The sequence below is a fragment of the Pimephales promelas genome, chromosome 12 (assembly GCF_988280905.1).
Source record: "Pimephales promelas chromosome 12, fPimPro1.hap1.1, whole genome shotgun sequence".
Classification (NCBI taxonomy): domain Eukaryota; kingdom Metazoa; phylum Chordata; class Actinopteri; order Cypriniformes; family Leuciscidae; genus Pimephales; species Pimephales promelas.
In genome coordinates, this window is record NC_142780.1 from 5,721,244 (window position 1) to 5,737,659 (window position 16,416).

At 36.3% G+C, this 16,416-nt stretch overlaps 1 protein-coding gene across 2 annotated transcripts in view; it reads right to left on the reverse strand.

Moving 5' to 3' along the window:
* The window catches only part of adamtsl4 (ADAMTS like 4), a 92,651-nt gene that overhangs the window by 17,275 nt on the left and 58,960 nt on the right, over positions 1 to 16,416 (reverse strand). For both annotated transcript variants that reach the window (XM_089117444.1, XM_089117445.1), the window contains exons 6-8: positions 12,629 to 12,768; positions 10,726 to 10,930; positions 2,141 to 2,328 (exon numbers count right to left, since the gene is read on the reverse strand). In XM_089117444.1, coding sequence (XP_088973570.1) covers positions 2,141 to 2,328; positions 10,726 to 10,930; positions 12,629 to 12,768 — 533 coding nt within the window. The remainder of the gene's footprint in view (positions 1 to 2,140; positions 2,329 to 10,725; positions 10,931 to 12,628; positions 12,769 to 16,416) is intronic.

Here is a 16,416-nt window from a genome sequence, read left to right on the forward strand (position 1 = left end):
TAAACTATTTATACCTGAACTAGAGCAATACTGACACATATACTAGTATAATTAAACTATTTATACCTAAACTAGACCAATATACTGAGACATATACTAGTATAATTAAACTATTTATACCTAAACTAGACCAATATACTGACACATATACTAGTATAATTAAACTATTTATACCTAAACTAGACCAATACTGACACATATACTAGTATAATTAAACTATTTATACCTGAACTAGAGCAATACTGACACATATACTAGTATAATTAAACTATTTATACCTAAACTAGACCAATATACTGAGACATATACTAGTATAATTAAACTATTTATACCTAAACTAGACCAATAATGACACATATACTAGTATAATTAAACTATTTATACCTAAACTAGACCAATAATGACACATATACTAGTATAATTAAACTATTTATACCTAAACTAGACCAATACTGACACATATACTAGTATAATTAAACTATTTATACCTAAACTAGACCAATATACTGACACATATACTAGTATAATTAAACTATTTATACCTAAACTAGACCAATACTGACACATATACTAGTATAATTAAACTATTTATACCTGAACTAGAGCAATACTGACACATATACTAGTATAATTAAACTATTTATACCTAAACTAGACCAATATACTGACACATATACTAGTATAATTAAACTATTTATACCTGAACTAGAGCAATACTGACACATATACTAGTATAATTAAACTATTTATACCTAAACTAGACCAATATACTGACACATATACTAGTATAATTAAACTATTTATACCTAAACTAGACCAATAATGACACATATACTAGTATAATTAAACTATTTATACCTAAACTAGACCAATAATGACACATATACTAGAATCACAACTTAAATACTGATTACTAAAACACTAATACCCTAATGAAAAATAAACTATACCAAAATGTATTTAAAATAAATTAATTTTTTTAGTAGGGCTCGGAAATGATTAATTGCGATTAATCGCATCCAAAATAAAAGTTTGTGTTTACATAATATATGTGTGTGTGTAATTATTTTGTACTGTATATAAAAAATTCACACATGTGCATGTATAAATTTAAGAAAAATGTGTTATCAACATATTAAATATTAATATTTATATATATACAGTATATACATGCAAATATTTCTTAAATCTATACATGACTGTGTGTGCATTTATATATACAAAATAATTATACACACCACACAGAAATATGCTATGTAAACACAAACTACTATTTTGGATGCGATTAATCGCGATTAATCGTTGCCCAGTCCTAATTTTAATTAAGTATACTACAAATCAATTAACATATTTACTGACATACCACTTGAGACTTACTGATATAAATATTATAATCAATTTTTTATTTTTTTTGGAGTACTTATTTATTGCACAAATGCACACATCTTATAAAAAGTGTTTTAATATCACTACTAGTAATGATAGTATGATCTCTGTATAATATAATTCTTTAAATGCAAGAATTAAAATCTTATCTAAACTATACTTGCAACAGTTCCACTTTAACACAATCAAATATACTTAAGTATATCTTTAGTTGGCCCTCAGCACTATTTCTGGACAACTAAAGTGTACTACTGACACCTAAACTAGACCAATACGGGTAATTAAAACTAGTGTCAGTACTTAAATACTGATATTGTGTGTATTTTTATCATTTTAAAATACTTTCTTGTATGCCAGTCTATTATCGTTAAGTAAGACATTACGATTCTCCTGTGACTCTGTGATGAAGAAAAGAAAAAATCTCATACAGATTTGACTGAAAAAAGGCTTGTTTTTAATAGCAAATTTATTTTTTAGTGGCTACTTGGAATTAAACAACCCTAGAGCAAGAAAAATCCTGTTGCCTGAGCCCTTTGAGGAGAACAATAGAGCTCCTAACATGAGTTCAGAAGTGTTATGCTCATTTAATCTCATCATTAATAAACACAATAGAGCGACCGCTCATTCCTTCCATCCACTCCTGCAGCAAATCCTCCCAGATTGGAGTTTGTGCTCCCTCACACTCCAGCCAGACCCGTCTACCTCTTTCCACATTACTGTAATATACTACATGAACACATGTGTGTGCACTTACGTATAGCTGCAGCTGGGCAGTTGTGGGTCCAGGCGCTGTGAGGGTCTCTCCTCTCTCCTCTCCCTGCTCGTGTGGGCCAGCTTTGGGTCGGCTGTAGAGGAAGGTGGTTCCTCCTGCCTGATACTCTCCCGGCGGGTCGACCGCCCAGCGTCCGTTCACCACAGACTGACCTGTTCCACTGCGCAGGGCTGAACACACAAACACAGCAGCTGTGGTCACACATTTACACATGCAGTAATGATATATGAGGTATTCACAACATTCACACACACACAAAAAATATTCTAGCTGTTTGCTCAGTTTGTTTAAATAAAATAAGCTGAAACAACTCAAATCTTTAGTTTTTTACTAAATTGTCATTTGCTAAATTTTATTACGTTAAATGAAATGAAATTTGTAAAATGATTTGGGTTGGGACTACATGAATCATTTGTGTTGGATTGACCGAAACTGGACAGTGGATTTCTAGTTCCCAGCATGCTTTGCATAGGGATAGATCAGGAGAGTAAAGGCCAATTTATACTTCTGCGTCGAAGGTACGCTGTAGTGTACGACGTTGGCTACGCACATAGGCGACGCAGTTGTGAGCATTTATACTTCTGCGTTCAGGTCTTGGGTGCTCTGCAGTACTGCTCCGAAACGCTAGTTGGCGGCGGAGGGTTTTAATGCTCCACTGTGTTTAGATTCCTCGCGGATCATGTTGGAGTTGGAGCTTATTGATGTGGAAAAACACAGTTAATTTTAGTGAAATAACTAAAGCTGAAAGGCAGAAATAAGAGATGACGTCGGAGGAGATGGTACGTGTGGAAATGCGTGAGAAGGTACGTGCGGAAATGCGTAGGAGGAAATACGATGCTACCAAGCCGACCAATCACCGATCTTGCGGTCCGCGTCGTCACGACGTGTAGTTACATTTTTGAGGAGGTGCGTGTCAGGCTACGGCGAAGGGTACGCGATATGGGACGCGTCTGTGCGTATGCTACGCCGTATCTACCGCGCGCACCCTACGCAGAAGTATAAATTGGCCTTAAAGCGCACTTTTCCCTCCACTGCACGTCAATAAACTAGGAAATGAACTTGCGCTCCCTGGGAGGGCGCAATAAGGAGGCGTGTTTCGGCGCAAACATTCCCTGGTGCTATTTTACAGTTCCAGAAAACAATTGTGCCACTGGCGTGTTGCGCGTTGTTCATAATGCTATTTTAAGCGTGCATTCTTGGCCATAATGTAATGGGTGCACAACGCGCATACACTTTGATTCTCTCAAATCAACACAGATGCAGCAGTTTTTATTTTTGCAAATCATACATTATAACAAGGGAACATATTAGCACATGAGGAAAATCATTGTGGTGTAACTAAACATGTAAAAAAAAAAATGTAGGCCTAAGTCTATCACTCAAAAAAATGATTTTTGCTGCTTGTCAAAATGAGCTTAAGCAACACAATTGCTATACATTTTGTCCAAACTTAATTTGATTGTGTTCAATCTACTTAAATATGTAAAATGTAAGTTTACTTAATCCGTTTGCGTTACATTGATTACATGAATGATTTGTGTTGCATAAACTAAAACTCTATGTCTAAATTAAATTAATGTCTAAATTAAATGTTATTTTTTGTGTTTTTGAGAAAATGAGAAAAGGGGAAGACTTTATAGTGCGTAATTGTGTTTAATGTTCAATTAAATTGCAATTATTAGTTCCATTTAATTTACATTGCGGAGAAGAGTGGAGCATTTGGTTAGTCTGAAAACCGATTCAGCAATACTTTCAGCGGTGTGAAGCATGGGAATCTTATAATTTAAGATGCTACCAAGTGCTATTTGTAGCTAATACTTGGTTATAGTCTAGAAATCTATTAGTGTGACTAGGGTTGGGTATCGTTTGAATTTGAACGATTCTGATTCCGATTGCGATTCCTTGTTTCGATTCCGGTTCCTAACGATTCTCGATTCCGATTCTTTTAAGAGGCAGGGTCAAAAAAGTTTAGCTAACCAACGCTCTTTCTGAAGGAAATACTCCTTCTGTAAAAATACTCCTTTTGTCACAAATTTTGCATTTTGCCGAGATTTCGTTATTTTTAGAAAAGTGAAGCCACACTTTGGATCGCCAACGTAAGCTACTCATGTTCGACTCGCGTGGTTATGCCAACACTTCCGGTAGACGCTTCTTCGTTGGTGTTGTTCAGCGGTTTCTTCTTCCGCTCGGCGGACTGTGAATATCGAAACTAGGAATCGAAATTTTTACTTTTGAACGATTCCGGGAAAAACGAAAAGTTAGTCTCGGTTCCAATCGATACTCGATTCTCGATACCCAACCCTAAGTGTGACACTAAAATAAATTGTATTGTATTAGATGAATGAATATTATGAATTTGAATACCTGAATCATATCAGGGAGCCTGTTTAAATTCACTGACAATATTAAATTAAGCTGTTCCCAACCATAGTAAATAAGTTGAATCAACCTAATACATTAAGTTGACCAAACGTAAGTACATTAAATTGGAATAACAGAATTGCATAATGCTGTGGAAAACATTTCCATAATTTTTTTATGTTCGTTCAAAGAGTTTTTTTTTTTTTTTTGAGTGTAGCTTACACATTTACCCAAATTTTTCAGGCTAATTGTAGTAATGACGAATCAGACCTGTTTGCCCAATAGTGGCCTATGAATAATGAAGCTACTTCAGACCAACCCCTTTTAAACTTGCGTCGGGCGTTGATACTTGCGTTTCAGATTGTTAAAATAGGGACCTTAAACTCTAACAAGTCTTCATTTTCTTAAAAGCAGAAAACTCATGCAACTCTGCACAAAGGATTATGTTCAGGAAACATTAACAGAACGTCAAATGAAATTGGTGTGATCTCATTCACTTAGGATGAATTTTAATCATCTGTGCAATTAACCTAGTTTAAGTTAATTTAATCTAGTAAATTAGTTCAACTGTGTAGAAATAGGTGTCATTTCTGTCAGGACCACAATCGTCAAATACGATTGACAATTAGCATACAGTTTGGATGAGGCCTAGCATGGATAAGAGCAGGGAGAGCAGCAACAAACCTGCCTTAGGGTAAACAGAACAGAACCAACATGAATGTATTGCAGATATCAATAATTCAAGATTTTAAATTACAACATAATTCGAGAATTTATTCTGATTCAAGGGGAATCAGAATGCCAAATGCTGACTGGGCGAGAGGAGGAGCAGGGTAATTCTGATAATACTGAAGGAGCTTATATATGTATACTGTGATACGCAATGTATCCCTATAGATAGACGTAGATCAGCTGAGAGTCTAACGTTTACCTGCCAGAACTGACGCTACGCTTGATAATTCTATTAAGTTAGAAAAACAAGTTATTTTTTTGAGTGCAGATTTATTTTCTTTATTGGAAGTTTTTTTTTTTTTTTTTTTTTTTAAAGATTCATCCGACAGTCATTATTTGTTTGTGGAGTGTTTGGAAGTCTGTTTTTAGCTGTATGTAATTACAGATCTCAGTCCTGCTTGTGATGAACGTTTTATGAGTTTCCTACCATAATCACACATCACATGCAACTAAGAATTCTCCTCCATGAGAAGTTCATGGCAAAAGTGTCAAAGACAGAGCAATGAAAAGGAGAGGATGTAGCACAGATATCAGAAAACTAAAATTACTAAGCAAATGTGTATGGCACCACCCATGAGACATATCTAATAATGAGTTATCTTTCATATCTTAAAGGGATTCTCCACATTTTTTTTTTCATTTTAAACTGCGTTATTCCCTTAACTAAGATGAGTTGATACATACATCTCTCGTCTCAGTGCGTACACTACATTGCTCTGTCTTGCGGTGAAACTTTGTTAGCGCTTAGCTTAGCTTTGCCCAGTAGGATCCAAGCAGAGAAGCGACCAAACACCTCCACGTTTTTCCTATTTAAAAACTTGACCGAGAACGGTGACACAAAATGAAACGTGGCACTTTTCCACGCGTGTAAAATGGATAACTATAATGTATCGCTTCTCTGTTTGGATCCTAATGAATGAGCTGGGCTAAGCTAAGCTAAGCGCTAACAAAGTTTCGCCGCAAGACAGAGCGATTTAGTTTGCACATTGAGACGAGAGAGGTATGTTTCAACTCGTTTTAGTTAAAGGGTTAGTTCACCCAAAAATGAAAATTAAGTCATTAATTACTCACCCCCATGCTGTACCAACCCCGTAAGACCTTCGTTCGTCTTCGGAACACAAATGAAGATATTTTTGATTAAATTTGAGAGCTCAAGAAAGTCAATGAAGAAAATGTTTAAATATCCCAAGTGACTACCGTGGCTCAACTATATGTTTATCAAGCGACGAGAATACTTTTTGTGCGAAAAAACAAACAAAAATAACGAGTTTATTCGACTATTCCTTTTCTTCCTTGTAGGCCAGAAACGAGACTTCCTTAGATTTCCACGACGCATGCGCGAGAACTGAACTGAAGTAGTCTAAGGAGATCGCAATTCTCGCGCATGCGTCGTGGAAATCTAAGGAAGTCTCGTTTCTGGCCTACAAGGAAGAAAAGGAATAGTCGAATAAACTCGTTATTTTTGTTTGTTTTTTCGGTCACGGTAGTCACTTGGGATATTTAAACATTTTCTTCATTGACTTTCTGGGCCGTCAAGAGGCAGTCCCTTAGGAGCCAATGTGGTAGTTATACAGCTCTTTATTTGTGTTCCGAAGACGAACGAAGGTCTTACGGGGTTGGTACAGCATGGGGGTGAGTAATTAATGACTTAATTTTCATTTTTGGGTGAACTAACCCTTTAAGGGAATACATAGTTTAATATGTAAAAAGGGTGGAGTATCCCTTAAAGTGTTTCTCCTCACATTGCTTTAAGAGTAAAAGAGTAAAAGTCTCAAAATGTGCACAATATTGCCAAGACACACAAAACTCCTCATAATTCATCAAAATCTTTCAAGACCAATGCCATTATACGCTGTGACTGTATGTCAACAATTGACTCCTATTGACACTTTAAAAATACCGATACTTAAACTAGAATGACTACCCAAACCACTTCTTAAAATATTATCCAGACAAACACTAATAAAGTAGTAAGACAAAAAAACTAAAAATACTGACACCTGACTAGGCAAATACTGATACGTAATGTAGTATGACTACTAAAACCACTCTAAACTTGACCAATAATGATCCTTAAACTAACATCACTAGTTAAAATACTGATTTGAAGCATTATGACTACCACAACTATTGACACCTAAACTAGACCAATATTGATACTAGGATCATTAAACTGGAGATATCTAAACTAGACAAATATTGATATAAACTAGTATGGTTAGTTAAAACTAATGACACCTAAACTAGACCAATACTGACCCAGACAGCAAACTGACATTGAATCAACGTGGAAACGACGTCTCTCATGACATTGAAACAACGTTGATTTTGCTCATCGAATTAACGTTGAACCAACGTCAGACGCGGCATTCTTCAAAGCTAAATGAAAATCGAAAATTGGTTTGCTTTCATAACATTGAAACAACGCGTTGATTTCAAGTTGATTTTCCGGTAGTTTTGAAAGAATGACGCGTCTGACGTTGGTTCAACGTTAATTCGATGAGGAAAACAATGTCAGATCAACGTTGTTTCGATGTCATATTTCCACGTTGATTCAATGTCAGTTTGCTATCTGGGGATACTTAATACAATACTTAATACACTATTATCTTTACTTGTACTGAAAATTAAACCAGTCTGCAGCCTCTAAAACAGTCCAAAACGGATGCTTAAACTAGTTTCATTAAACCACTGACACGCAGTCAAATAGTGAAACTTAAAGTAGTCTCACTGGTTAAAATACTGATAATTAAACCAGACAAACACTCAAAATTTGTCTAAAGTAGTCTGACAACACCTAAACAAGTCTCTGCAATGATGCTGGAGGTGGTTTCCGGGGCATTGCTGAACACATGTCTGGATCACAAACACTATAGGACGACCCACACACTGAACTTTAATACACAGCGTTAGAGGAAATATAAACAATAATAACAGTGATAGTTAACACCTCCTGAGCTCTGAAAGAGCAAAATGGTGCAGACGGAATCACACAGAGAAAGAAAAGCAAAAGCCAAAAAAAAAGGATGTCAGCGAGAGAGAAAAAATATGATTTCTCACATAACCCTGTAAGTGTTTTGTCTACTACAGAAGTCTGCCTTCAAGGCACAATCACAGAAGCCAAACAAACACAGACATGTCCATGACTGTGACTCAGGGTCATATTCTTTTAAGAAAACATGCCTGTATTACCTAACACATCCCAGAGAGATCCCCCACATCTAAGAAGAAAAACATAATCTGTGAATCCAGGCATTCCTGAGTCGTGTCCAGGCTGATATTAAGATGAACAGCACATCAGCATCCCTCTCAGGACAATGACTCATTTCTGCCCCAAAACACACCACGTGCTGAAACAATGGGACATTATCATCTACAGACAATGAATTTAGGCTTACACGCTCTAGTCTAGGCGCTCTATTTTAACGACCTGAAACGCAAGTATCAAACACGAAACGTAAGTAACTTTGTGGGCGGAGCCCATCTAAAATGGGTTGGCCTGAAGTAGCTACATTACTCGTAAAGGCCAATTTATACTTCTGCGTAGGGTGCGCGCGGTAGGTACGCCGTAGCATACGCACAGACGCGTCCCATATCGCGCACCCTTCGCCGTAGCCTGACGCGCACCACTTCAAAAATGTAACTACACGTCGCGACGACGCGGACCGCAAGATCGGTGATTGGTCGGCTTGGTAGCATCGCATTTCCTCCTACGCATTTCTGCACGTACCATCTCACGAATTTCCACACGTACCATCTCCTCCGACGTCATCTCTTATTTCTGCCTTTCAGTTTTAGTAATTTCACTAAAATTAATTGTTTTTCCACCTCAATAAGCTCCAACTCCAACATGATCCGCTCTCTTTCAGTCGCTATTGCTTGTAGTAACCTAGCCGCGGGGAATCTAAACACAGTGGAACATTAAAACCCTCCGCCGCCAACTAGCGTTTCGGAGCAGTACTGCAGAGCAACCAAGACCTGAACGCAGAAGTATAAATGCTCACAACTGCGTCGCCTACGTGCGTAGCCAACGTCGTACACTACGGCGTACCCTCGACGCAGAAGTATAAATTGGCCTTAAGTGTGGTTTAGGTGTAACGTGCAATAAACCAATCCGAGCGTCACCTCTCATTCCCTTTAAAGCAACACTAAGTAAGATTCTTTAGCTTAAAATAATGTTTCCAAAATCGTTTCAGTGGTTCATCAAGTCGTAACAGGGTGAAAGGCACTTAAGGCCATTGCACACTGAGTCCGAAATTTTCGTATGCGTTTTTTCGTGTTCGTCAGCCTAAAAATTTGTCACGCACAGAAAGCTTGCACACTGAGTCCGAAGCGTATTTATTAAACCTTTGCGGGAAAAAACGCAAAAATACAAAATGGATTCGTCAAGCAGTGAGGATGATTTTGTTGTCCTCTCTTATTGAAAAGAGAAGAAAGAGAAAATAGGCTATTGCGTCCATCCAATCCTGAAATTGCACCGAGAGGAGTTGCGAATCAAGGAGTTGCGAATTTATCCCGAGCGATTCAAAATTTACCTCAGAATGTCAGTGGGACAGTTTGATGCTTTGCTTGCGATTCTGGAGCCACATTTTAAAAACAAGACCACCAATTTCCGTGAACCAATCGATTCTGAACAGAGACTGTCAGTATGTCTAAGGTATGAACACACACACACACACGCACGCACACGTAAATCATTTCTAATGTTCATGTAGTTCCTGCATTTGTCTTTGTAGGGCGAAATTTCTCAAAAATGTTGAAATAAGATATAAGTTATTTCTTTTATGAAGCTGTTTTCCACTATGTAGGTTCACACAATGAATAAATATATTCTCAGGTATTATTATTGTAGGGTCATTTGGTCACCATAATGAAAGATAAACAGAACATAAATAACCACACACACGCACACACGCTTGTATCTCTATTATGTTAGGGTCTTTCCATTTGTAAAGAGCTAATGATAATTTCTGACTCATAAACCTGAATCCTCACAATGCTTTATGTAGTTTTACATTTTCAATCAAAGGGGACCTATTATGCCCCTTTACAAAGACTTGATTTCGTTTTTGGGCTCTAATAGCATAGGTTTTTAAAGGTCCTTATCATAACCACGAGTTTCACACACTACTAACTCAACTCAACCAGGCCCTGCCCCATTTTTTTTTGTATGCCTTAAATGAGGAATATTGTGATGTGTTTGTTGACGTAAGAAAACTCAAGACTACAGTGAGTTCAGAAACAGTGACAATGATATAGAGAAAATGAGTAAATGGAGTGCTTAATGCTCAAACAGAAACATTACACACTAAAGAAAGTTGAAAATATAAAAAAGCATAAAAGTAACCCTTTAAAACATTATATAAGCAATTTCCGTCATGGGGATTTTTCAGGGTCTGCTTCCCAGAGTTTAGCTGATCTTAGAGCAGATATTTGGTCCAAACTTGTGCCACACACACAGAGATAGTTCGTACCCAGATAGTTTGGACTGGCTCGTCTCTCCGTGATGTTGATAGCTGTGGCTCCAGGAGGGATATCCAGGATTTTGTGGTAACCCAGAGGAAAGCTTGTGTTCAGGAAACTTCCTGTGATCCTCTCGCAGGTGCCGTCTCCACCGCCACACACACCACAGCGATCCCGAACCAACCCTGAGCCCAACACACCGTCACAGCCGTCACTCTGACAGAGGAAAGAGGCTTTTCATTATTAATAAAGTAAGATATGAATGCATGAGGATGACAAGATCAGACTCTATCCTCGTGAAAAAGAATTGTACTGAATGTGTACTAAAGATAGAGTTGCTAAAAAATATAGTTTTTAAAAAACTGTAATTACAGATAGTTTCATTATTTTAATGAAATAAAAGATAAGTTAAGTGTATTTGATGAGAGTACTATGACTATGTTTCTTAACACACTTAAGCACACTTTCCAAAAGTGCTCTCAGTAATAATTTCAAATTAGAAAGTTTACTTTGAAGTACAATTTAAATCATTTTAAACAAAAATTCTTTAATGTGCAGACTAACATAAGGCAACATACTTGATTATAGTTTTAACTGTCATATTTAAAGTAAATATATTGTGAATGTACTAACTTGTAACTTCACCATTATAAATGTGTAATTACAAATATGTTTAAATACAAGTTTCAATAGAAATGACAAACTGTATTTTAGTTTAGCATAGATGCTTTTCAATGTATTTGGCAGTACACGTTAACCATATTTCAAAATAATTCTGATATAACATTTAAAGATTTGCTTAAGTGGGTCAAAAAGCACTCTTAAGTTTATTTAGATAAGCCATAATACATTTTCATTTAATTTTAAATTATATCCATAAGTTTCCGAAAATATTACATTCAACATACTTTCTTTGAAAGTATACTATTTATTTTTAAATTATGCTAAAGTGTAATTCTTTTTCACATGGTTAGATCTACATATCACAAAATTCCAGTGGTGGAATGTAACGAAGTACAAATACTTTACTTTACTTAAGTACATTTTTCACGTATCTTTACTTTACTTAAGTAGAATAAATAGTGCATACTTTTTACTTTTACTTCGTTACATTTTGCAGCAATTATTATACTTTCTACTCCACTACATTTCTACAACTTCTGTTACATTTTCATTATCAGTTTTTCCCCTGCCAAAACGTAATCTGACCGTCCGTTCGTTGCACGTTTGTCTCACCAGTAACGTTTGGTTGCCATAGATACAGTATATCAACCCGTTCAAACTAAATGCGTGTCGCACGCAGTGCGTTTATCATGCAATTTATACGCGAAAATTTGTTTTTACGTGCATATAGGAAACACACCGTGTGTAATATACGTTTGGTTAGGAATATGGCAAGCCAAGAGGTTCAGAATTACACCATAAATTAATCGCGTTTACTGCCAAATATAGTTATTAACATATAGTAAGGATACGCATGATGTGTATATTGCCTAATTGCAAGCTTGTTTTAGAAATGGTGAAAATCATTATTGAACATCATTATAGGAGTATTAGGTTGAATGAGTTAGAATTAAATGTTTTATTAATCATTAGAAAATAGACATTAAGAGAATAAATTGTTATGCAAGTACTTTTACTTTTAATACTTAAAGTACATTTTAAATCAGGTACTTTTTACTTAAGTATGGTTGTCATTGTGTTACTTCTACTTTTACTAAAGTAAATATTTATCTGGTTATTTGTACTTTTACTTAAGTACTGAGATTCAGTACTTCCTCCACCACTGCAAAATTCCAAGAATTTTTTTTTTTGGCAGATTCAGACTTCGAATTGAATCTCTGAAGGCGTCCGTGAACAGATGATGATGTTACTATCATTTTTGTGCTTTCTATCACTTTTGTGTTTTCTCACCAGACAGCGTCCTCCCACACACACATCATTGGGTGTGTTGTTTGCGCATGGCGTTCCATCTCGTACCCTCTCCGCCTGCCGCACGTAGAAACGGTACCCAACCGGCCGGCAGGTCAACTCGCACTGCTGCTCTAGACCCACTGCCAGAGGAAAAACAGACAAAAACGTTACTTCACATTAGATGTATTACATTATAACAGTTTTCCTTATACTGTACACTCTAAACAAAAAATGGTGCTATATAGCACTAAAAGTGGTTCATTGGCTTGTAATCATAGGGGAACCACTTTAAGTGCCATATAGCACTTTTCCTTGTCAAATGGTGCTATGTAGAACCATAAGAGGTGCAATAGAGCACCTTAACCACCCCAGAGAACCACTGAAGAACCAAACTGGGCTTAACAGGTTCTTTAAATGGTAGTGGTGCTATATAGCACCATGACCACCGCAAAGAACCCCTGCAGAACCTTTTTTGACTATGACTATTGACATTAATAACTCACAGCTCCCAAGCTCAACCAAACAATTTATTGAACACAAGCTGCAAAAATATTGTATATTGCAATCTCAACCATGAGCTTATTAACATATGGTTGCTTAGGTAAGGTAATTTATTTATAAAGCACAATTAAAAAAAATGGGTAGTTGACCAATGTGCTGTACAATTTGTAGAAACATGCAACAAGCGAAATGCACAGAACATTTATGCAGTGTAATACACATATCTCACAACGTATCTGCTGTTAGAGTTAGACAGAAAAGCCAGAGAAAAAGTTTTTAAAAGAGATTTAAAAGAAACCAATGAGGAGGCAGTTCTAATATGCAAAGGAAAACTTTTCCAGAGTTTCGAAGCCAACTCTGAAAAAGAACGATCACCCCAAAATTTACATCAAGAGTTTCTGGTCAGAGAAACTAAGTGAGCTTGATGGTGAGTATATCTGCAACAAAACTGATAGATTTGGTGCCATACCATTTAGAGATTCAAAAACAAACAACAAAATCTTAAAATCAATCCTGTAACGGATTGGCAACCAATGCAATGAAAGCAAAATCTGAGTGATATGGTTCCGCTTTCGAGAACCTGTCAGCAATCTAGCTGCGGCATTTTGAACAATTTGCAACCGTGTCAAGGTCGACTGATTAATCCCTGCATACAGGGCATTACAGTAACAGTAGTCTAAACGTGAGGTCACAAATGCATGCGTCACTCTCTCTAAATCCTCAAATGACAAAAATAGCTTGACTTTTGTCAAGGTTCTAAATTGAAAGAAACCTGATCGAACAACAGCGTTAACTTGTTTGTCAAATTTTAGTGAGTTATCGAAAATTATTATTAAATATGACGTTTTTCACCACGGATTTACCATTAATAGATAAAGGGCCTAAATCAACACAGGGGAACTCAGATACATTAGACGGTGCAAACACAATAATCTTGGTTTCGCATTCATTTAGATGCAGAAAATTAGCTGCCAGCCAGGTTTTCAAATCAATCAGACATGCAAAAAGAGGCTCTATTTAATTATCATTCTTTTTTACTGGCATATCTGTGTACCATCTGCATATCAATGGGATGATACCCTGTGTTTTTGAAAGATAGCGCCAATTGGAAGCATGTATAATGAAAACAGAATGGGTCCCAAAATGGACCCTTGAGGTATCCCACATTTAGGAGGGGCAGACGAGCATGTAAATTTCCCCACGGTGACTGAAAATCTTCTGTTTGTTAAGTATGACTTAAACCAATTTAAAACCACACCTCACATCCCTACCTACCTCTCCAGCCATGCAATTAGAGTGCCATGGTCTATGGTATCAAATGCCCTACATATGTTTTTCACATTTAACATTTCAGTATTTGACAACTTTGCTGGGGTTACTTTATTTGCAAATAAGTTAGCTAATTGTAACAAACCTCATTTTTAAATAAGAAGAAAAAATTCTAATATAATAGAAAAAAATTCCTAATATCAGAGATAAAGTAGAAAACGGTCATTTGGTGAGTTTATGGGTCACATGAGTGAAGGCAGCAGGGAACTACACTACGACCAAAATGGTCGCATATGCGACCTTTTGAAATCCCATTGCGACCCTAATTTTTAATGGGTCGCAAATGTATCACTGACTATTTTGGAGGGTCTGTTTTTTTTAGTTTCTTTCGGGTTGTATTTAATCTTCTAAAACCTGTCGGATCGTCCGCTTTTTGTCCCGCCAAAGCCTTTTTTGATCGCGGTGAGTGTTGTAGAGTAGAATGACTGATGCGTTTGACAGGGCGCAAACGAGCTGAGAGAGAGAGAGCGCGCCCTGGCCGCGCGCGCACTATCACGTCTTCACACAACACAAGCGCTGTCTTGCTCTCTTTCTCTATCGCGCGCATATTATTCAAATGACATGATAGTAAAAGGTTTGTGTCTTTATAATAGGCATGCTAATCATAATCATATAGGCTATCTGAGCCTGCATGGCGGCAGGAAAAAGACGCAGAGATGTAAGACACCGTGTCTCTTCCTTACACCAAAGGTAGATTTGCGGTCTGGTGTTCGGCTGACAAACTCTGCCATGAGTTAACTAATTATGTTGCTAGTGCTGATATTGACATCGACTAACGTTATATGATCACTAGCAGTTTTTTAGACTAACGTTAGTTTTTTCATAATCATAATCGCGTGATTCGCGTCAAGACACCTGATTGGCTAATACTACACTGAAGATAAATTAAATGTTTTATTAAATAATTACTGAAAATATCCCTCTCTTCATCCCACACCCCAAACATGACATACAAAATGTTGTGGAACAGAAACAACCAGAGATATATTTATAAGCTATCATTTTATTGTCATCACAGCTTTCCAACAGTCCTGCGTATGATTCTACATTGATTAAAAAAGAAAATCAAGTGTGTTTTAATTATTTTATACGGAAATCATGTATTTATAATTCACATGAGAATAAAGTTAGGGTTAGTTAAAATTAAGGAAAACAAATATATTGATCTGAAATATTGCAAATTAATTTTACATTCATTCAAGTACAATTACCAAACATATATCAAGGTCATTTTGTCTTTTTATTTAATTTAATTAATAAACTAATTATATAAAACTATTGTCAGTGCACTACAAATAAACTGGTTCTATGCCTTTATTAATAAAACTTAAACAACTTAAAAAATACGAGGCTTAAGACATTTATAAAAATGCCTTCTGCATTTTTGTTTTGCTTTTCACTCCATTGTACCAAATCGTACCGAACCATCTGAATGTCTGAACCAAGGTATGAACCCGACCCAACCGTGACTTCTGTACCGTTCCACCCCTAATGCAGTTTCATTATTATTCATTACTATCCAGAGTGAGGCTTACTATAAATAATTTGTGCGACCAAATCATGTTTTGCGCCAGTAACTGAAAAAGTTAGTAGCGCAAGTGCCACCAGTGGAAAAGGTTAGTGTAGTTCCCAAACTATTAAAAAATAGTTAATTATTTAAGTAAAATCAAGCTGAAATAAAACTAAATAAAAATATGCAATGAAAAATGTAGCAGGAGATGTACAAGTACTTAAATGACTAAAAATAAAACTGAAATAAACATAAATAAATAAAAGTGTCAAAAGCACACAACAGCTATTTCAAAATAGGAATAACCGACTATTATAAATTATATAAAAATAACACTGATGAATGTAAACAGTTAAACAGTTCCATGAAAAGGTACAATATCTACTTTCATAAATGCTTAATCATCATGGATCCCTCTGCCCTCACTCAATTAAACTCTTTCTGGAAA